The sequence below is a fragment of the Kockiozyma suomiensis genome, assembly GCF_038497685.1.
Source record: "Kockiozyma suomiensis strain NRRL Y-17356 unplaced genomic scaffold V2V93scaffold_21, whole genome shotgun sequence".
NCBI classification, from domain to species: Eukaryota; Fungi; Ascomycota; class Lipomycetes; order Lipomycetales; family Lipomycetaceae; genus Kockiozyma; species Kockiozyma suomiensis.
In genome coordinates, this window is record NW_027117684.1 from 1 (window position 1) to 18,720 (window position 18,720).

The window sequence follows — 18,720 nt, forward strand, 5'->3', positions numbered from 1 at the left end:
GGTCTCCCACCGCAGTACTAAGTAGGCCTAAAGGAGCTTAACTAGAGTTGATCGGACGGGAAACGGTGCTTTTTCCTTAGTATGGTCCTAGCTGTAGTAAATATCTCGGAAATACATGATTAGTTGAAGGTTTTTTGAAAGAAAAAGAACTTGGTTTCTCAGCTATCAAGCAGATTTGAAGATCCAGTCACAGATTTGATCCCTGATGAAGTATTTCCCGATGAGTCTGAGCGTAGTGTGCACTTGGAGCTTTTATGTGTGTAAGCATCTACGCGAGACAATCATGGCAAGCGATGGTGCTTTCTATATAAATGATTATGATTACACTTCAACTACCCCCGATGTCTTTCACGGTCCGACTTGGCGTTGGAGGGCATAGGCAAATTGTTTTTATTTAGTAGGATGTTTTTAGTCAAATTGGAAATCTCACCTCGCAAGCAATGACTCACGAATTTTCCCAAGGTCTCGCGCTTTATCTTGTCACTATCATGAAACCGCACCGATCCCTGGTCGTCTTATCTCGAGCTTCCCCGCGGACACGGTTGATCGTTAAGAAGAATGCATTTGCGCAGCCGGTGTCACTGGCACTTTGTTCTTGCACTCCGGCTGCCGGCCACTGGCCACGTACCAATTATCGTCTTTGCTTCTCTATTTGGCTTCTTTTCAGACTCATGTGTCTCGTTTATGCCTGCTGAACTTTCACCAATATGAGAAATTGGAACAATATGGGTAAAGTTGCTGTTGCTGGTGCATTGAGTACTCTGAGTGGAATGCCTATTGCTGGTGCGATTGTCGCGAGCAATGGGTGAATTTACTGAGGCGCGGCTGTTTTTTCGGGCTGCGCGCTTGCTAATATGCTTTGGATCATTAGAAGATGCGAGGCGCTTAACAAGCCAAGTAAGGAGTAGTGTTGAATCTATAGAGCATGCGCTCGGCTTCAAGTGTTAAAAGAGTGAACTATGCTCTGAAATCTGAACCGCATTCCGTGCTGGCGCTGGAATGAGGACCCGAAGAGAAATCACTTTGGTTTACGCTGAATTGAATTGCATTTAAAACCATTCGGCTATTACTACGTCCTAATAAATGCGAAAAAAGTAGATAAGCAAATCTAGCAGCCGATAAAGAACATCACTTTGTAGTGTTGTGCATTGTTGTTAAGCAACCCTAAACCGATATATTTACTTATAATTTTTCTACAACTCGACAGTTGCGGCCCCAGGCCAAAATATTGTAATTTAGAGAGGTAGTAGTGCCTCGCCCGTATACATACATTGGTGCAGCGCAGCAGATGACTGTTGACTAACGCAAAAACTATTATATATATAACTGGCAAATACAACACAGGCGACCTCGTGATCTCGGCCGAGTAAGTACCCTTATCCACATTCTCGTATGCGAAAACACAATGGAGGAGGAACAACGGACTTAAAAATGCCAACAGGGCAAACCAATTGTCCGAATGCTCTTATAGTGTACTCTTGCTTTCTATGCTGCGTTTGCTGACATTAAGGAGTCAGCGATTATTTAGCACAAATGCTAGAGAGAATGTTTATTGTGATATAAGTCTCGCGCGAGTACGCTCTGGTGTTCACAAATCCGCGGTTCTTTGATGGTTAAATCCGTGGGGTCAAGGCGTTCGTTCGATCATTAAAAAGATGATCAATCCACTGTTCCCCCGAATTTTCTTACACTCTTTACGGCATATTTCTCGTATCTCTCAACTTCCATAGTTAATAAATAGAGAGAGACAGCCATGGAGAAGTTACCTGTTGATGACAGAGATCAGTCGTCGGCCGACATTGAAAAGTCAGAGAAGTCAGTCATCGCGGACCCCTCTATTCCATCGCTTCTGCCCCATGAGCTGTACCCACCAGACGAAGGAAAGAAGGGTAATAAGACCAAATGCTTGTTTCTTTTCCCTATTAGCTATCTCAGACTAATCTTATCCTTCTGCAGCATGGCTGTGTGTTGTGGGGTCATTTTGTGGGATTTTTGTATCTTTCGGTTACATCAACGTCATTGGCGTCTTCAATGAGTATTACATGGCAAATCAACTTTCGGATTATTCACCCTCGACCGTAGCTTGGATTTCGTCTATTGAAACCTTTATTTTGATTTTCCCAGGCTTCATCATCGGTCGTTTATATGATTTATATGGCCCTCGCATGCTTATCGTACCCGGGTCTATACTGCTTCTTCTCGGCGTCTTCACGACCTCTGTCTCCAAGGAGTACTACCAATTTATGCTCGCCCAGGGTTTTTGTACTTCTATTGGCGCCTCACTGATTTTCAATCCCTGTCTCGGCGCTTTAGCAGGCTGGTTCAGACGCAAACGAGGTGCTGCCATGGGCATCGCCGTCAGCGGATCATCCCTCGGCGGCGTAATCATGCCAATAATGTTTCGCGAGATTACAGCACGTTCAGGATTTGGCTGGGCTGTGCGAGCTATTGGATTTCTTATGGCTGGAATGATAATCGTTGCCTGCCTGACAGTCAACTCGCGCATCAGACCTGCAAAGTCGATGCCGGCAGACGACAGTCACCATTTTAATATGTATAATGCTTATATTGCTCCATTCAAGTCCCTTCAGTTCTCGCTGGTAGTTCTCTCAATGTTTTTTATTTACTGGGGCCTCTTCATTCCGATTGGCTATATCCCATCGCATGCGGTAGCCCACGGCTTCTCAGAGAGCTTGTCGCTCTATCTGATTGCCATTTTGAACGCGGCCTCTGTCTTTGGCCGTTTAATTCCCGGATTTCTTGCCGATAAAATCGGTCGCTTTGAAGTCTTCATCGTCGCCGGTGTTGGCACGGGAATCCTCGTACTGGCCTTGTGGCTGCCGGCTACAGGCCATGTACCAATCATATTATTTGCTGCATTGTATGGGTTTTTCTCTGGGTCTGCTGTCTCGGTTATGCCAGCTATTGCTGCCGAGATTTCGCCAATTCGAGAAATCGGTACGCGATGGGGTATTATTTCAGCTGCCGGCTCACTCGGTGCCCTCAGTGGACTGCCGATCGCGGGTGCAATCGTCTCTAGTAACGGAGGGAAGTACTGGGGTACATCTATTTTTTCTGGAATTTCTATTTTGGTTGGCTGCGTGCTTATAACCCTTGTTTTTATTCTCAGACGACGCGAGCAGCGAGCGAGTAAATAGTGGGAAAGTCTCTTCTCTGCTCTCTTGAATGAGACCATTAGCTCGAACTGTAAATAGCTTGTAGTACATTCTTCTTAATAATAATTTATTCGAGTTCATGAATTTAATTTGCTATAACGGAGCTAGTCAAGGATTTCACTTGCTACCAAACATATTTAATCTAAAGGACGAGAAATTTACTTTATAGACAATTTACTCTTCCTTGCCGCCCTCACGATCAGTCCATCCCATGCCCTAGAAATATCATGTCAGTAATGCCCGTCCAAGAGCATGTCTGGGGTCACTGCATTGTCCGTCGGGCTTTCTCGTCCTATATATTTTTGATATTGAACCATGTTAAAAATTACTTGGAAGTCATGCTTGGCAATATAAAGGCGGCATCGCCAACGAATGGACTGAGTAGGAGCTATAGCCATTTTGTAGTTATCTATGTGTCGTGGACTCTCGCCATTCCATATCTTTTACTTTCACGGCGCTCAATACTCGAGTTTTCTGGGGAGTAACTGGAATACAAAGTAGTAGTCGGCTGTCAGCACTGTCTTAATAGCTTATCTAGCTGAAAGTAATATTAAGTTCAGTGCACTAAGTTCCCTTATGCCATAGCCAAAATTGGCATCTCCCCTGAACGTATCCTTTCAAAAGCGCGAACTTGTATTATTGCCTTACATTGGATTGTCTGAATTCTTTTTCCAATTAGAACTTTTAGCGCTTATTAATGTAGCGGTTAATTCATGATTATTAAGATCTCTCTGCTATGTATACCACGTACTACATAAATTTTTTTATGACGCGCATATTATATAACGAAGGAAAAAAATGTTCCTCCTCGTTGCTCTTACCAACTTTTCAATTTATAATATCTATCAAAACTTTTATAGCTCAGCAACCTGAGTATTCCGGTTTTGCTATTTTGCTCCGCGCAAATGCGACAGTCACAGTACTCCAAGGCTCACCACACGCCGGTTCTCAAATGATAATTGCATTTCGCTTATATGAACTTTAAATATACAATTGAGGTGATTAGAGCCGGATTAGCAGAGTCAAACCCAATCTTAACGTCAAAGTCCGCACCTACAGCGGCTGCACATGCAACGACAGTCGCCATTGCAGTTATCCCTTAAAAAGTAGGCGCGGATGATGAACGATTTAAGTGTGTCAGATGTGGCCACAGGTTTTGACGAAGAGAGCATCTTAACCGACTTATTAGCACGCTACTCAGCGCGAACATGAGTTTTTTCATTCTTCACCTATATTCCGATAATCTCAGAATGCTAAATCTAATGTCACTATGGTTAGTTTACGTGTGTGAATACCATAAATGTCGGTTTTTTAAGTTGACGATTTCTTGCAGCATTCGCGTCGGCAGCATCGCCATGGCATTGCGGGACAAACCGTGCTTTGTCGAGAATGACGCGTGTGAATAACTGCTCAAGATGTGAAACGTTTACATGCACGATATCATGTTGTTTTATAGATAAATAATTTCAAAGCCATTGGATATAAAAACGCGACTTGGAAATTTTAATTTAGGACCTTCGGCAAGTAAAAATGCTTCTTCTAGCAGCATGAGATATTTGTATAGTTACATTAAATTACTTATTGAAGTAGCAATCTCTCATCTTTTATGCGTACTTTTCAAAAAAGTTGAAAAGATCTTTCATACACTGGTCCATAGCAGCAAAGACTTCCTTCTTCGACGTATCACCACGCACAGAGAAACCGTGTCCAACTTTGTCATAAACGGCACTTGCGAACGGTACGTTCTTTTCAGCGTATATTTTGCGAACTTTCTCTACAAAAATGGCATTAGCAATATTGTCGTTTTCCCCAACGCCAACAAATAAAGGGGTGCAAGCGTTCTCAACTTCGGCGGGAATTTTGATGTTGCTGGGATGTAATCCCGCGACAGCATTGACGACGCCCTTTGCGAGATCTGCATCCTCCCCGCCAGCCATCATGGAGTATCTACCACCCCAGCAATAACCGACGACAAATATGGGAGTAGACCGGTTTTCCTGCCGTAATTGCGTAAGAAATTTACCAATCACGGGTCTTGTGACGGCAGGTCGGCCAGCGTAGAAGAGTACCGAGAAGAGAGAGGGTATTTGGGGAAGTAATCTAACAATACCACCAACCATTGACACAGGTGTCTCATCTGGAGGTCCAGGAAGGAAGTAGGATGACAGCTTTGGATCTAGAGCGGGGACTATAAAATTCAGACTCTTATCAGTATCTTTGCTGCCAGCCAGCATACAGTACGGAAGACGGTTTGATGAGTGACAATTCACGTGCAGGGCATGAAATCGGGGAGGTAAGCAGTATACCCTCCCTCTTTGGCGTATGTGTCTGCCAATAGTCGTAAATTTCCAAATTTCCATCCAAAGATATCACTAATCATCACAGTTATTCCTTTAGACGGCTCCTGAACCGGTGGGCTGATATAGGCATCGCGACCACAAATCTTGGTCTCGGCACCCTGCGGCTTGCCTTGGCGCACAAAGCCAGAAACGCACTTTTTGCAGGGAAGCGATGTCATTGTCCAAGCCTAAAGCAATAAACTGTAGAGCAGGACCTCAATTATGAGAATCTTTCGAGGGATATCGTGTATGATATATCGAGTATTATAAAATTGTTTCAGAATTTGTTCGCTCTGTGGACTCTGCGGATTTAATATTCATCCTCTGCGGACTTAAGACTTAAATCGCTCTGCTCGTTTAAGTAGACTCGGTTGCACCCATTGTCAAGTTCAGAAAGCGGTCGCTTTTAGCTTTCTGTAATTAAAGTATTCAATATGCGAGTCGGTCACTTTTCGGCCACTTTGAACCACATCACATATGACATCTAATTAAATCACCACAAAAATGTCCATCTGATTGTTGCAAATCTCTGCGAACAATATGGGCATCTGTATAGACCATTCTTGGCCTGTGCTATTTTATCTTCGAGAGACATCAACTCATTGCCTCACAAATAGCATTCTACATGATAACAAATTCTGCAATAAAATAAAATAAATAAATTTAAATCGAGATAAGTGAGAAAAATCCATTTGTTAATATACCAATAACTTGTATATGATTTAAAATTCTAAATCAAGAATATCATGCAAATTTCCAATAAATTTAAAAAGAAAAGCAAACCAAGCTCCATATGCATACTATAAATCATAAAAAAGAAAAAAACCCTTTGCATCCTTGAAAGTCTTCCAAATCAATTTCTTACTTTTGTGCAATCATTTACAAACCTTTTTCCAAAAATTTCTTGACTGGTTGTCCGACCTCATCAATCGAGAGCAGGAATGTGTCATGGCCATACCAGCTGACTTCCGACCCCAACTCAAGATGCTCCACCTTTTCATTTCCACCCTCGCGTAATACATCAGCAATTTCTTTCTGCTGCCAGCTCGGGAACAAAATGTCGGATTCAACACCCAGAACAAACACGGGCGTGTCTACGAGAGCGCGCATTCCGGCCACCAAATCGTCACGCGCTTCGTCAAAATTTAGTTGATGAGGTGTGTCGGCGTTCTCTTCAACTTCTTCGTACGGCTCATGCGGAAGTGCACACGTCGCGGTAGCGACATCGTCTTCGAAATTCGTTAATGCCCTTGTTTTGATAGCCTTTTGACGGACAGAGAGAGACATATCAAACAAATCCATCGCTTTTGAAACATACAATAGCGAGTTAGGGTCATATTCTAAACAAAATTTCTCGCCCTGGTGATCAAGATAAGTCTCAATCAAGAAATCAGGACAAAGAGCAGGAGGCTTGCGCGGATCAGCGCGCTTGCGTCCAAATCGCTGCTCCCATTCGGGTCCGGATCGGTATGTGATTGTAGCGATCTCTCGAGCAAGCTTCATACCGGCATGAGGAGGTACGCCGTCATAATAGTACCCACGACGCCAGTTAGGATCTGCCATCAGAACTTGACGCTGCGTGTGGCGCATAGCGATGGAGTAAGGGTGAGAGCGAGCGCAACCGGAGATGGAGACGATACGACCAACAAGATCAGGGAACTGAGTGCCATAAGATAGAGACTGCATACCACCCATCGACGCACCAACAGAAGCATGAAGTTTGGAAATTCCTAGTTCTTCGGAAATCAATCGTTGCTGGGCACGAGTCATATCGTCAATGGTGACGATGGGAAAACGAGTAGCGTACTTGTCGCCATCAGCAGGATCAATGGATGACGGCCCCGAAGAACCATAGCAACCGCCAATCACATTTGTGCATATGACGAAAAAATTATCGGTGTCGATAGCACAACCGGGTCCAATGAATTTCTCCCACCAACCAGGATTCGGGCTTTTAGCAGTTGAATGGGCATGGGAAGAGGCGGATAATCCGGTATGGAGAAGAATTGCATTTGATTTGTCAGCATTCAGAGTCCCCCAGGTTTCGTATGCGATGTCGTATTCGAGTAAAATGCCACCATTATCCAGACGAAGTGGTTGAGACGAATGATATGTCTCGTAGCCGCTAACATTGCGAGAGTAAGTTGGCTCAGGGCCAGTGTCAAAAGACCGAGTGCGATGTTCAAGAACATCTAAACAAGGAAAAGACATGGGCCGATTTGAAGACTTCGGGCTAGATGGAGAAGGCGGTGAAGGAGGCTCCGAGGAGGACTGCAATGGAGGGTGCGAAATTGAGCTGTGCACTTGCTGAGCTACTGCTGGCCGGCGGACCGCAGCTGCTGCAGCCTGAGAGACTTTTGCAGAAGAAGAGACGCCACGCCTCACAGATCGCAGCATGTATGTAGAGATCGAAGCGCGAGGCATAATTGAAGTTGTGAGTCAGCAATGGAAGAAGAGAGCAGTTGATGAGCAAGTTTTTCAGAATTCTGGCAGAGATTTTGTGGGCGCTGATGGAGTGGTATGTTCGACTAATTGGCGATTGGCTGATCCCAGTCTGTTTCGCTGAGCCGGTCTACCGACGTGTAGTGGAAACTGATTGAAAAGAGGAAGAAGAGGAAATGAAGTCAGGTAGAGGCAGAGCCAATTTGATCAACTGACATCGGTTGACAAAGCAGCCGATAAGCTGGGACTTGCTTGAGCTCGAGATTTTCTGGCGACCGTCCTTCTTTCGCTCACGCCATTTCACGTGATTAATATGCATATAGCTCAAAATACAAATTACTTTATACAGTATCAGCCCTTACCCGCAGACAGTTTAGACTATTTGTACGATTACGTCAATAAAATGCTTCACTAGTGTAATTATATCCATGCGTTAACAATCTACCAAAACCGCCCAAAACAATAACAGAAACATCCCTTCGATATATACAGCTGCATGTATCGCACTACAGCTGACTATTGCACCTGTCGGCTCTCAGCTCGAATACGTCTGGCATTTAGCTCATACGAGATCAAATCTCTTCCTTCTGCCCGGCTTCCGACTATCTCCTCATCTTCGCCAAAGCTGTCTAAAAATCCAAGTTTCTGTTGAAGTCTGCTATACAGACTAAAAAATGAAACAATAACAGGGATCAGAATAAAGCGCGGCAGCCATTTGACAAAATATTTGCCGAGCGGGGTCAAGTCAATTGACGGCTGCAAGAATTCCTCAAATACTGACGACTGTACATGGGGAGGAACCATACTAACATAACTGTATGCTAAAGGAATAGTCATTCGACAGATCTGCGTAGCGTAAAAAATTGCAGATCGCGTGTCTGTGTGTCGTGGTGCGAGATTGAAAATGTTAAAAATTCGCACTTTTGCAAGACACGAATAGGAAGCAAGGCACATGTAAGCAACAATAGAGAAAGACATCAACTCTTGCTGAAATCCATCTAATAGTGAAGACAGGAACCCAAGAATCGAAAATTCAGTTCCTTCCAACAATTCAGAAACAACCACCAAAACTGAAAATGCTGCCGTCGCTAAAGCATAAAATTTAAAAAGTAGCGGCTTAATCCAGACATAGTAGAAATATGCCAATGACGGCGACAGCTTGCTGCGCCGGAAGCGAAATTTGAGTGAGTGCGTCTGCCGACTGGCAATAATATCCAACAAATCTGCAGCCTGCAGAATCAGAAGGTTCCATTCATACTCGTATCTATCGAACAGATGCCTGCACTTTCGCAATCTAGATGTGAGATTGGACAAATATTCCTCGGTGACTTGCATCCGATTTATCGGGGGAGCAGCTACAACATCCTGTGCATCGCTAATTAATTCCATGATCCACAGTTCATACGGACCATCCATAACTGGCTCAAGAGCGCGGACTTCGGACGAAACATCGCTGTATTGCATCCGAGACTCCGTTTGGTGATCTTTTAGAGTCGGTGCGTGTTCTTCCAGCACTTGAAGCCGCTTGTCTGCCGATGAGCGATTGTACAGCGTACGGGGGATCTAATTCACAATTTGTTAAGCCAGGCCTCGTTGCTTGTAAAATTCAAAAACATACGCTAACTAATCCTATTCCAAGGAAAATAATAGATAAAATCAAAGAATAGCTGTGGGAAAGGGCAATTGCCATTGCCTTCAAGGATGTGCTGCGGCATCGTCAAAATTAGTATTTTGAATACTTGAAATGAAATACCACTGATGAAACGTACAAATAAAAGCCAGAATATAAAATAAAGTAGACCATGGCAATTAGCGCCAGACTGAGCTGTACGAGTTGGTACCGCGCGTTAGATCTAAGAGCTTCTCGTAATCGTTTTCTGCGATCTTTATGGCCAGATTCGAGAAAAGCTTGAGTCATTGGTAAGATAACCCTATACGGAATACATATAAGTCAGTGACAATAACTCGTATACATAATATTTGTAGTATTTGCTAACCATGTCAAGGCGAATGATAGCCAGTAAATAATTCGCCATAGTGCATAGGTTGCTTTTCGCGGCAAGTATAGTAGGGGCTGATAATCAGAAGTTGTTGTAGCGAGATCAATAGGTACAAGTAAAATTATTGAAAACGCGATGTAACAGGCGGCGAAGACGGCCAGGATGAGGGAGATTGGAGCCCGTCTGAAGGTGCAAAAATAGTTTATGATCCATACGACAAAGACGGCTATTATGCCAAAACCAAAGACTGATATCCACAACTGCATGATACAAATTAGAACACATCCAGAGAGTTTCGATTATACTAAGCGCACCATTTTTGGAACATTACCGCCTATTTGGTGCTTAAGGTAAAAGGTAAGGCAGAGAAAATGCAGGTCGACACGACACCAACAGCAAGCAGTCTGCGTATACAATAGTCTGATCACGTCACACTAGAGTCGTACACGCAAAGAAACAAAAAAAACAGAACAGAGAGGTGTGAAGGGTGAAAAAAAAGGCAGACCGGGCTTAGGCGAGACGAGATAGACGACACAACAGCAGCACAAACCGAACCAGGCCCAAACCAGAACCAGGGACAGAGTCCGAACCGCCACCGAAGCCGCATCCCATCGCGCTAGCTGCTCGATACGCGACGTGCCCGAGCCACAACGTCGGTTTTAGCACCACAGATGTTAGCTCACCGGCGACCCGGATTAAGACGACAGCTGCTCCAGCTTCATCACCATCGCTATTTCGGCTCCTTTTTTTTCTCAAGATCCTTCATTTTGCAGCTAACCCACTATCCTTCATCTTCTCACCACTTCGCTCGTCTCTCGCCCTTCGCAGCCAGTCACACTGACATCCCACACGTCCCTAGCTTTAATTAACGAGCCACAATGCCCCGCAGACACAGCCGCGGCATCTCCCTAGTATTCAATAGGGAAAACACCCCAGCCTGTGACGACATCAACATCTCGCCGAAGTCGTCTCCAAAAGTGACATCCCCCAAACGGTTCGAAGGCGGCTCGTCTATCCAGGTTCTGCGCATCACCAGCGACGTCACCAACGCCGGCACGTATTCCAATGTGCCCAGCCGAAACCTGCGCAATCTTGAAGAATGTGCCTTGGAAGACGTTCGAGGTACAGTCAGCACTAGTACTATGCTGTTTCCTGGTCGCAGGAGCATCTCTATCGGCAGACACTATTCTGTCTCCTCAACCGAGTCTGACATCCCCGACCGCAGCGATATGATGGCGGACGAGGGAATCCTAGACAACAACTACGATGACCTAAGCAAAGTGCTACGCTCACGAGCTCGCATTGAGAACCAGAAACTGCGAGCAAAACGACTTGAAGGCAGCCAGCTGAGGCATGAATATCTCGACAAAGTCACTACACTTCCTTCGGTCTCGGACGACAAAATAAGTTTTGATGAACTATACTCCTTTTTCTGGGGAATTGACTACTCGGATATGCGACAGAAAGGAAAAATTGGAAGAAATTTAGGATATGGCATTGTTCGCGTCGTCGATCTGACTATCATCGTAGCTGTATGGCTCATGGCTGCCTTAATATATAGCTGTACCAGCGACTTTAATAATCCTGAAAAATTCAGGCCTTCAATCGGACAGTTCCAGCACTTACTGGACTTGAGATTCGTTGATGCTACCCCAGTCAGGGACGCGATGAGCACCAGATCTGTGAAGGAAATGGAGCGAGACGCTGGTTTCAGACCACCAAAGAGACTGCGAAGACTGAGAATGTCGGGCGTTTATTTATCGACGATGGCATTATCGATATTCATTCTCTCTCGGACCATATATATTATGATAATGATTCGACATGTTTTACTTGTGTTATGGATTTCTATTGTTGCTATCAAACGGAGTCCAGGAGTTAAGGGAATTAAATTGATGTTACAATAATTACACTTGGGGATTGATATCGTTACTGTACAACTAAGCAGATTCGGCATGTAATATTATAAATAATTAATAATATTTTGTATACATTCTTTTACCGTATTTCCGCTTCATCAATGCTTTGGCAGTTATCGCGCATAAGGGTGATAACCGCCTCGCCCATATCCCCCTCTACCTCTACCACGATTATACGGCACGCTTTGTCGAGGGCCTGAAGGCGCTGTAAATTGCTGACTCCGAAAAGCCTTTGGCCCGCTCGGTGGTTTGACACTTGCATCTTCCGAGCTCTGGGGACTGCCTATTGATCCCGGCGTGTGATGACGCTCTCGGTGCTGCTGCATACCTGCAGGGCCTGTAGGCGGCCCCCCCGATGGGCCCTTAGGTATACTAGATGCTGGACCAGTTGGAATCACCGGAGCTCTTGAGACCGATGCTGAAGGGCCTTTAGGTATTGATATGGATGGACCAGTAGGAATGTTAGATGGACCAGTGGGCACTGGGCTATCACCGCCAGGCTCTGCCGCTTGCGACACGGTACCGGACTTTTGCATAGTATCTTCACTCATGTTAATGTGGAAAACTTCACTCTGTTCTTGTGGGCGTTGTTTTTGTTGAAGCTGCTGCTGCTGCTGTTGTTGTTGTTGTTGTAATAGCTGCTGCTGATAAGCATAAGCCATTGTTGAAGGTTCATATCCGTTTGCCTGCAGCTTATCAAGAGCTTCTAGATATAACTGTGTACGATACCAGTACTGGGCCATCATTGAAGGTGTCATACCGTTCGGGTAGGATTCTGGATTATTATAATCCACCGCCGTACCATCCCCTTGCGCGTCCGCTCCGTAGTCGCGGCCATCGTAGCTTAGGTATTGCGATTGTTGTCTACCCCCCACCGACTCCATCTTGGTGTCGTCATTATATCCTTCTTTAGCACCTCTCGGTTGTGCTTTCTTTACTTCAACCATTTTGCCTCCAATAACAAGGGGACAATGGGCCAAGGTATTATCAACCGCCGCTTCTCCATCGAAAGTGATAAAACCAAATCCTCGCGACCGACCAGTGTCTTTATCAATCATTAGATTTGCGTCAATAACTCTACCAAATTGAGCGAATGTTTGTCGGAATTCAGGCTCCGTCACGCCAGGGGCGACGCCGCCTACAAAGATCTTTGATGTTCGTTCATGCTCGTCTTTTGGGATTGCACGCTTTGGATCGATCTAGCAAATTTTAAGTTAGATGTTTCAATCTCTTACGTTATAGCATTCGGCATTAATCTTACAATTTTACCATCCAGAATATGCTCTTTCACCATTACAGCATTAACGCACTTTGAGTCTTTAAACGTTAAGAACCCAAAGCCCCGCGAGCGACCGGTGGCAGGGTCACGCATGACTTGACAATCTGTAACTTGTCCAAACTGAGAAAAATAATTAAGAAGTTTTTCTGATATGGTTGTTAGCTCAAGAAGTGCTGTTTGCCAAAATGAGAACTGACCATCGGTGGTATCCCAATTGAGGCCTCCTGCATACCATAACGTGTAAGTAACTCAGTCTAAAAAGGAAATTTTGGATAGATGCAAGGCTCACCGATAAACATTTTCCTAAATTAATGATAAAGAATTAGCTTGTTGCCGCTAATCAAGAACACACAATGCATACCCGTCATCGCTAGACCCAATATCGCTCTCCATCGGCTGTGTTGCTAATTGATATTTCGGCAAGTCAATACCTTGGTTGCTGTTACTGTATCCATCAAGAGGAGGTAGAGAGTTCTGGGATAATTGTTCTAGCGGTTCTTCAGACGATTGACGATCATGTTCCTGCTGCTTCTCAGTTGAGCTATTAATTGGCTGCGTACGTCTAATAGGCTCTTTTAACGCTGGAGTCTCGTCCCCACTAGAGCTATATTAGCAAAAACAAGCTATATAAAAGAGTAAAAGCAAGATCGTACTAGAGATTATTAAACAAAAGATCATCATCGTCTACTTGATCGACTGGTTGACCAGACATCGCGAACTAACGAGCGAATAAGGTGCAAAGATTCGAAATTGACCTACGAACCACCCAAGGCCCCTATTTATCTCAGAAATATTATCAAATTTGTGTTATAGTAGACAACAGAAAGTTCTTGTCGGAAAGCTATGGGGAAATCTAAGACCAGGCAGAATCAGTCACGTAAATTTGCTACTGATGCATCCGGCAGTTACATTATACCCACTATTTGAATAAACGCATTGGCTGTTAATTTAATAATTAAAATGGAAGCGGAAACACGGATGACTGTGTACACCTCTGGCTTTTCAGGGGGTGCGGCGCCTACATAAAGAATCTGATCTTGGACCCATAATCCGGCATCGATAAAACAGGATAGATATATTCAATGTCAGTGCAGCGATTCCTTGATCTCGTTGGCAGTAACCTTTCATCACCACAGATACTAGAACAAATCCTGATTGTCAATATCGAATCTGGAGATCTACGAGTGCTTCAAGAGGATCTGCGAAGTGTGAGTATAACACGAACATTACCAATAGACTGAACTAACACAACATAATATTTTAGCGGATTAAAGCAGATGATGCAATTTCAAAGCTAGTTGAATCGCGGAATTTTTTCTCTGGTGACTGGCCTGGATTTGTTGAGTTCATTATAACGTATCTCAAATTTGTGCGAGACCTGAGTTCTTCGGATATTGAAAATTCATACCCGCTTCTAGAAAAGCTGTTCAAGTGCGTTTGGGCAATTTGATATGCTAATTATATTTACAATTCTAAACAAAGTGGGCTTTAGTGATCTACAAGTTGCATATGGAAACCGCCAGGGTGCAATTTTGACGCCTGTTGTGCGTAATGTGGCCACAGTTGTTACAAACACGGCAATCTATCTTGACTCAGTAGCTGGAGACACAGCAATGAATCAACTGGGTCGAATCAACGAAGTTTCAATAATATTACTTAAAATTTTCAATTCTATCCGCGGCGAACGCTATTCACCAGATCAAGAGCTGCTTAGCAAGAAAGATGTTATTTTGTACATTTCTACTTTATTGTGCAGAACATATTTCAGGGTATCTCTCCTAATGATTAGTGACTTGAACTGCTGTTAACATTTCCATTAGCTTAATCAGCCGACGGCATGTGCCAATGTTTTTTCCAATATTCACACGGCGCATATTGTTTTCTCAAATTATCCGAGATCGCAGCGAGTGACCTTTAGATATTATCTCGGCAGATTCTACTTTCTTAGGCAGGAATTAGCTCGAGCTCGAAAACATCTATTGTGGGCATTTGACAACTGCTTATCGTCATCAACTAATAATCAACGAGCTATCCTCACGTATTTAATACCGACAAGTTTATTACTAGGTATTGGTACGCGACCTGAGCTATACTTAGTAGCAGGCGATACCTTAAAAGAGATTTTTGGACCGCTTGAGACAGCATTGAAAGGAGGTGATATATATGCTTACAATGCTCATTTGATTAAGTATTTTGACTGGTTCATATCCAAAAAGATGTTTGTGATACTGCGGTCAAAGGGTGCGATCATACTCTTGCGGAACCTTTTTCGACGAATGTGCGTATCTTGCAATCATAAATTAATAACGAGCCATGCTAATTGATTTTTAGAAGCCAACTCACTGCAACAAAGCCTGAAGAACCCGGCAAGAAGAGACCGAACGATTTGTCGTTTGATTCATTATTGCTCGGAATTAAGCTATCTACGCGTAGCTACAATAGTATTGTGGCGGCTCAATCAGGAACCCCTGCATCCGCGGATGAGCCTGCGGTATTCCCTTTCAATATCCCCGAGATGCAGTGGAGATATGACGATGTCGAAAATGCATGCATAAGCTTAACGGATCAAGGGTTTTTGAAAGCCAATATTTATGCTCGAAGTCGGCTTGTAAGACTAATGCCGTCTGGAGGGTTCAGAGCACTGTCCGAGGTAGGGGCATTGCGCAGTGCCCTTTCCGGAGACGACGAAGCTTGGATGGACAGATAAATTTGTAAATCATCTAAAACTGTACAGAATCCGATAGAAATTGCTTCGTATGAAATGACATAGGAGACGTTTACCTGTAAGCCTGTCGGCCGGAACGTATTCTGTTTCTAGAAAACAAACTTTAATTGCCATTTTTCAATTACTAAGCCATTTAGATGACGAAATTTGCCGACCCTTTCTGTACCTTACAAGTCACCTTCATGAGAGTAGATTAGCTGCTGGCGGTTTATTTTTTGAGAAAGCCTTTTCAAAAAATAGGTGATACAATATGAGCTTATGAATTGGTACTATATCAGTTCCACGGTCTGACTTTTTTCGGACATCTCTGACATGCGCATTAAAAAGCATAAATAAATTTTTCGAGATCTACGCAGCAGATCATGTCTACAGCCTTATTCCAATCGTTTCAAGGTACCATCACCAATATGGTTATTTGCACCCAGATTGCAATTTATCTTTGCTCCAATTAAGTTGTGCAGCAAGGAAGTTGCCGGCGCTGGCTTCGGTTTCTCAGATTGGCCATAGCCTCAGCCGAATGAGCAAAACCAGCTCTAGGTTTTTGCAGGGCTTGCTTACTACGACTAAGTGGCATTTCTGAGAGGTCCTCGGAGTTCGAAACTAAATTTCGGCGACACGGCTTATGCGGAAATTCCCTGGGAAAACGCCTTTCGAGAATGCTTAGCAATCTGATTATAAATTGTCAGACGCTTATATAGCTTCCCGTAGACCTCCTGTACAAAAATCATTGTAGCTGACGGCCAATCTCCCTCAGTGTGTTCCCGATCTAAACGTACAATTAACAATGCCTGCTTTATTCGAGCCTTTGAAAGTTGGAACGATGGAGCTTAAGCACCGTATCGTGCTTGCTCCTCTTACTCGCTTCCGTAGCGAAGACGACGGAACACCAATCGTGGAGTTGATGCGCCAGTACTATTGTGACCGGGCTCTTGTTCCTGGAACACTCTTAATTGCCGAGGCCACCGATGCTACTTTTAATGCCGGTGGTTACGCTAATGTGCCCGGTATCTTCTCAGAGTCGCAAATTTCGCACTGGAAGCAGATTACAGACGCAGTCCACGAGAAGAAGAGCTACATGTTTCTGCAGGTTTGGGCTCTTGGCCGAACTAACCCTGGCCAAAAGGTTCCCAAGGTTGGATCCTCTAGTCCTATAAAAGAGGGCGACTTTCCACAGCCTGAAGAATTGACTCTTGAAGAGATTGAAGAGTATGAGGACGGATTTGTTCAGGCATGCAAGAATGCAATTGCCGCAGGATTTGACGGTGTCGAGATTCACGGTGCGCATGGATATTTAATAGATCAGTTCATTCAGGATGTTTCAAACAAGCGAACTGATAAGTACGGTGGGTCTGTTGAGAACCGAACACGCTTTGCTTTGAATATTTTGGATAAAGCTGCCGAAGCCATTGGCGAGGAAAAGCTCGCCATTCGTTTGTCTCCTTTCAACGAGATCCAGGGAATGGGTATGAAGGATCCTTACCCCACCTTCTCTTACTTGATCTCACAGCTAGAGAGCAAGCACCCCGACCTCGCTTACCTTCACGTTGTTGAACCGCGTGTGTCTGGTTACCTCGATCGTGAAATCAAAGAAGGCGAGACATCCGAGGTTTACAAGAAGCTCTGGTCCGGTCCCTGGGTGGCTGCCGGCGGATTCACTCCTGCTACCGCTATCGAGTTTGCCGAGAAGAACAGTAAATCGTTGGTTGCTTTCGGTCGTCATTTCATTTCCAACCCTGATCTCGTTGCTAAAGTTATGGAGGGCTTGCCATTGACTCCTTACGACCGCAATACCTTCTATATCAACAAATCGCCTGAGGGATATATCAATATTCCATATGCTGAAGAGTTGAAGGGAAAGTACTATTAGGTCTGCACGATATAGGTAGATTAATAGGTATGCACGATATAGGATAGATTAATACCGTGTGTATATTGCCTCGTATATTGATTTGTGTATTGCTTATTTCGGCACTGTTATATAAGGTTTCAAATTTTTGATAGATTTATAGAAATACATATACTAGAGAAATACAGTTTGTAAATAATATAAATACATATACTAGAGAAATACAGTTTGTAAATAATATGTGAAGATTCAAAAAAAAGAGGTGAAGATTATAAAAGAGGTAAAGATTATAAAAAAGGTAAAAGATTATAAAAAATAAAACAGCCAAAAACTAGGACACCTACGATTCCAGCGTGGTCTCCCACCGCAGTACTAAGTAGGCCTAAAGGAGCTTAACTAGAGTTGATCGGACGGGAAACGGTGCTTTTTCCTTAGTATGGTCCTAGCTGTTATTTTTTCTTTGCGGCTCACTGTAATTCACTCTAAAATCTGGCATGCCTTCCCTCTCAATCTCTATTTCCCATGGCTTCTTGTTTAGATTCACATCTGTCAATCTAACTCTTTACTCCATTTCGAGCCGTAAATTTAGTTATGCAAGAGCTGGATACTCCATTATATCTGATCCTTGGTTCTAATCTCAGATATTTGGGCCAGGTGGGTATTAATTATACCTTGAATGTCTACAGATTTTGTTACGGAATATTCGTAAAACTCTAGGGTGCCGTTTTTCCAGATACCAGAACCTGTTAACATCTCAATATTTAAACGCCTCTGTTACACGCCAATTGCGGTACAAACCACTTGGTGCCAATTTATTTATAAATAACAGCATTATAATATTGATACACTATATAAAGCAACTAGTTACCCTTACATGCAGTTTGCAGCGTCTGCCCTGCACTCAAAATGCATAAAGATATATCGCTAATATTTTCTAGAGATCCTCCATTTCGTGTAATCTATTTGTTTTGGAACTTAGTGGTTTAAAAATTCT

At 43.8% G+C, this 18,720-nt stretch overlaps 8 protein-coding genes across 8 annotated transcripts; 4 read left to right on the forward strand and 4 right to left on the reverse strand.

Moving 5' to 3' along the window:
- Positions 1-1,413: 1,413 nt before the first annotated feature.
- On the forward strand, positions 1,414-3,260 carry V2V93DRAFT_376607 (major facilitator superfamily domain-containing protein). The gene is made up of 2 exons (XM_066911793.1): positions 1,414-1,889; positions 1,957-3,260. Exons 1-2 carry the CDS (start codon positions 1,754-1,756, stop codon positions 3,156-3,158), a joined length of 1,338 nt encoding a protein of 445 aa, XP_066762958.1. The 5' UTR covers positions 1,414-1,753; the 3' UTR covers positions 3,159-3,260.
- A 1,427-nt stretch (positions 3,261-4,687) lies between these two features.
- V2V93DRAFT_376610 (uncharacterized protein) lies at positions 4,688-5,981 on the reverse strand. Its single transcript, XM_066911794.1, has one exon. It carries the CDS (start codon positions 5,534-5,536, stop codon positions 4,781-4,783), a length of 756 nt encoding a protein of 251 aa, XP_066762959.1. The 5' UTR covers positions 5,537-5,981; the 3' UTR covers positions 4,688-4,780.
- Positions 5,982-6,193: 212 nt separating this feature from the next.
- On the reverse strand, positions 6,194-8,200 carry V2V93DRAFT_376611 (Alpha/Beta hydrolase protein). The gene has a single exon (XM_066911795.1). It carries the CDS (start codon positions 7,937-7,939, stop codon positions 6,395-6,397), a length of 1,545 nt encoding a protein of 514 aa, XP_066762960.1. The 5' UTR covers positions 7,940-8,200; the 3' UTR covers positions 6,194-6,394.
- V2V93DRAFT_376612 (LMBR1-like membrane protein) lies at positions 8,201-10,460 on the reverse strand. Its single transcript, XM_066911796.1, has 5 exons — positions 10,272-10,460; positions 9,955-10,217; positions 9,727-9,888; positions 9,576-9,663; positions 8,201-9,520 (listed from the first exon to the last, which is right to left on the reverse strand). Exons 1-5 carry the CDS (start codon positions 10,272-10,274, stop codon positions 8,474-8,476), a joined length of 1,563 nt encoding a protein of 520 aa, XP_066762961.1. The 5' UTR covers positions 10,275-10,460; the 3' UTR covers positions 8,201-8,473.
- Positions 10,461-10,835: 375 nt separating this feature from the next.
- Positions 10,836-11,864, forward strand: V2V93DRAFT_383069 (uncharacterized protein; the record flags this gene model as incomplete). The annotated part of the gene is made up of 1 exon (XM_066912180.1): positions 10,836-11,864. The coding sequence occupies one exon, from the start codon at positions 10,836-10,838 to the stop codon at positions 11,862-11,864; it is 1,029 nt and encodes a 342-aa protein (XP_066762962.1).
- A 39-nt stretch (positions 11,865-11,903) lies between these two features.
- Positions 11,904-14,030, reverse strand: V2V93DRAFT_376614 (uncharacterized protein). The gene is made up of 6 exons (XM_066911797.1): positions 13,809-14,030; positions 13,517-13,753; positions 13,445-13,458; positions 13,353-13,379; positions 13,138-13,301; positions 11,904-13,075 (listed from the first exon to the last, which is right to left on the reverse strand). The coding sequence occupies exons 1-6, from the start codon at positions 13,865-13,867 to the stop codon at positions 11,990-11,992; spliced, it is 1,587 nt and encodes a 528-aa protein (XP_066762963.1). The 5' UTR covers positions 13,868-14,030; the 3' UTR covers positions 11,904-11,989.
- Positions 14,031-14,199: 169 nt separating this feature from the next.
- On the forward strand, positions 14,200-16,032 carry V2V93DRAFT_376617 (uncharacterized protein). Its single transcript, XM_066911798.1, has 5 exons — positions 14,200-14,363; positions 14,420-14,586; positions 14,648-14,924; positions 14,976-15,433; positions 15,487-16,032. The coding sequence occupies exons 1-5, from the start codon at positions 14,238-14,240 to the stop codon at positions 15,860-15,862; spliced, it is 1,404 nt and encodes a 467-aa protein (XP_066762964.1). The 5' UTR covers positions 14,200-14,237; the 3' UTR covers positions 15,863-16,032.
- Positions 16,033-16,272: 240 nt separating this feature from the next.
- Positions 16,273-17,945, forward strand: V2V93DRAFT_376619 (uncharacterized protein). Its single transcript, XM_066911799.1, has one exon. It carries the CDS (start codon positions 16,665-16,667, stop codon positions 17,745-17,747), a length of 1,083 nt encoding a protein of 360 aa, XP_066762965.1. The 5' UTR covers positions 16,273-16,664; the 3' UTR covers positions 17,748-17,945.
- The last annotated feature ends 775 nt before the right edge of the window (positions 17,946-18,720 follow it).

Bases quoted from the DNA above. Each gene is read 5' to 3' on its own strand.
- V2V93DRAFT_376607 (XM_066911793.1), top strand. From the start codon at position 1,754: ATGGAGAAGTTACCTGTTGATGACAGAGATCAGTCGTCGGCCGACATT. The intron at 1,890-1,956 runs GTAATAAGACCA...ATCCTTCTGCAG, and splicing joins ACCAGACGAAGGAAAGAAGG to CATGGCTGTGTGTTGTGGGG.
- V2V93DRAFT_376610 (XM_066911794.1), bottom strand. From the start codon at position 5,536: ATGGAAATTTGGAAATTTACGACTATTGGCAGACACATACGCCAAAGA.
- V2V93DRAFT_376611 (XM_066911795.1), bottom strand. From the start codon at position 7,939: ATGCCTCGCGCTTCGATCTCTACATACATGCTGCGATCTGTGAGGCGT.
- V2V93DRAFT_376612 (XM_066911796.1), bottom strand. The intron at 9,889-9,954 runs GTTAGCAAATAC...TATTCCGTATAG, and splicing joins CTATCATTCGCCTTGACATG to GGTTATCTTACCAATGACTC. The intron at 9,664-9,726 runs GTACGTTTCATC...ACGATGCCGCAG, and splicing joins TTATATTCTGGCTTTTATTT to CACATCCTTGAAGGCAATGG.
- V2V93DRAFT_376614 (XM_066911797.1), bottom strand. From the start codon at position 13,867: ATGTCTGGTCAACCAGTCGATCAAGTAGACGATGATGATCTTTTGTTT. The intron at 13,302-13,352 runs GTCAGTTCTCAT...CAACCATATCAG, and splicing joins CAATTGGGATACCACCGATG to AAAAACTTCTTAATTATTTT. The intron at 13,076-13,137 runs GTAAGATTAATG...AAAATTTGCTAG, and splicing joins ATATTCTGGATGGTAAAATT to ATCGATCCAAAGCGTGCAAT.
- V2V93DRAFT_376617 (XM_066911798.1), top strand. From the start codon at position 14,238: ATGTCAGTGCAGCGATTCCTTGATCTCGTTGGCAGTAACCTTTCATCA. The intron at 14,925-14,975 runs GTATCTCTCCTA...CATTTCCATTAG, and splicing joins TGTGCAGAACATATTTCAGG to CTTAATCAGCCGACGGCATG. The intron at 15,434-15,486 runs GTGCGTATCTTG...ATTGATTTTTAG, and splicing joins CGGAACCTTTTTCGACGAAT to AAGCCAACTCACTGCAACAA.
- V2V93DRAFT_376619 (XM_066911799.1), top strand. From the start codon at position 16,665: ATGCCTGCTTTATTCGAGCCTTTGAAAGTTGGAACGATGGAGCTTAAG.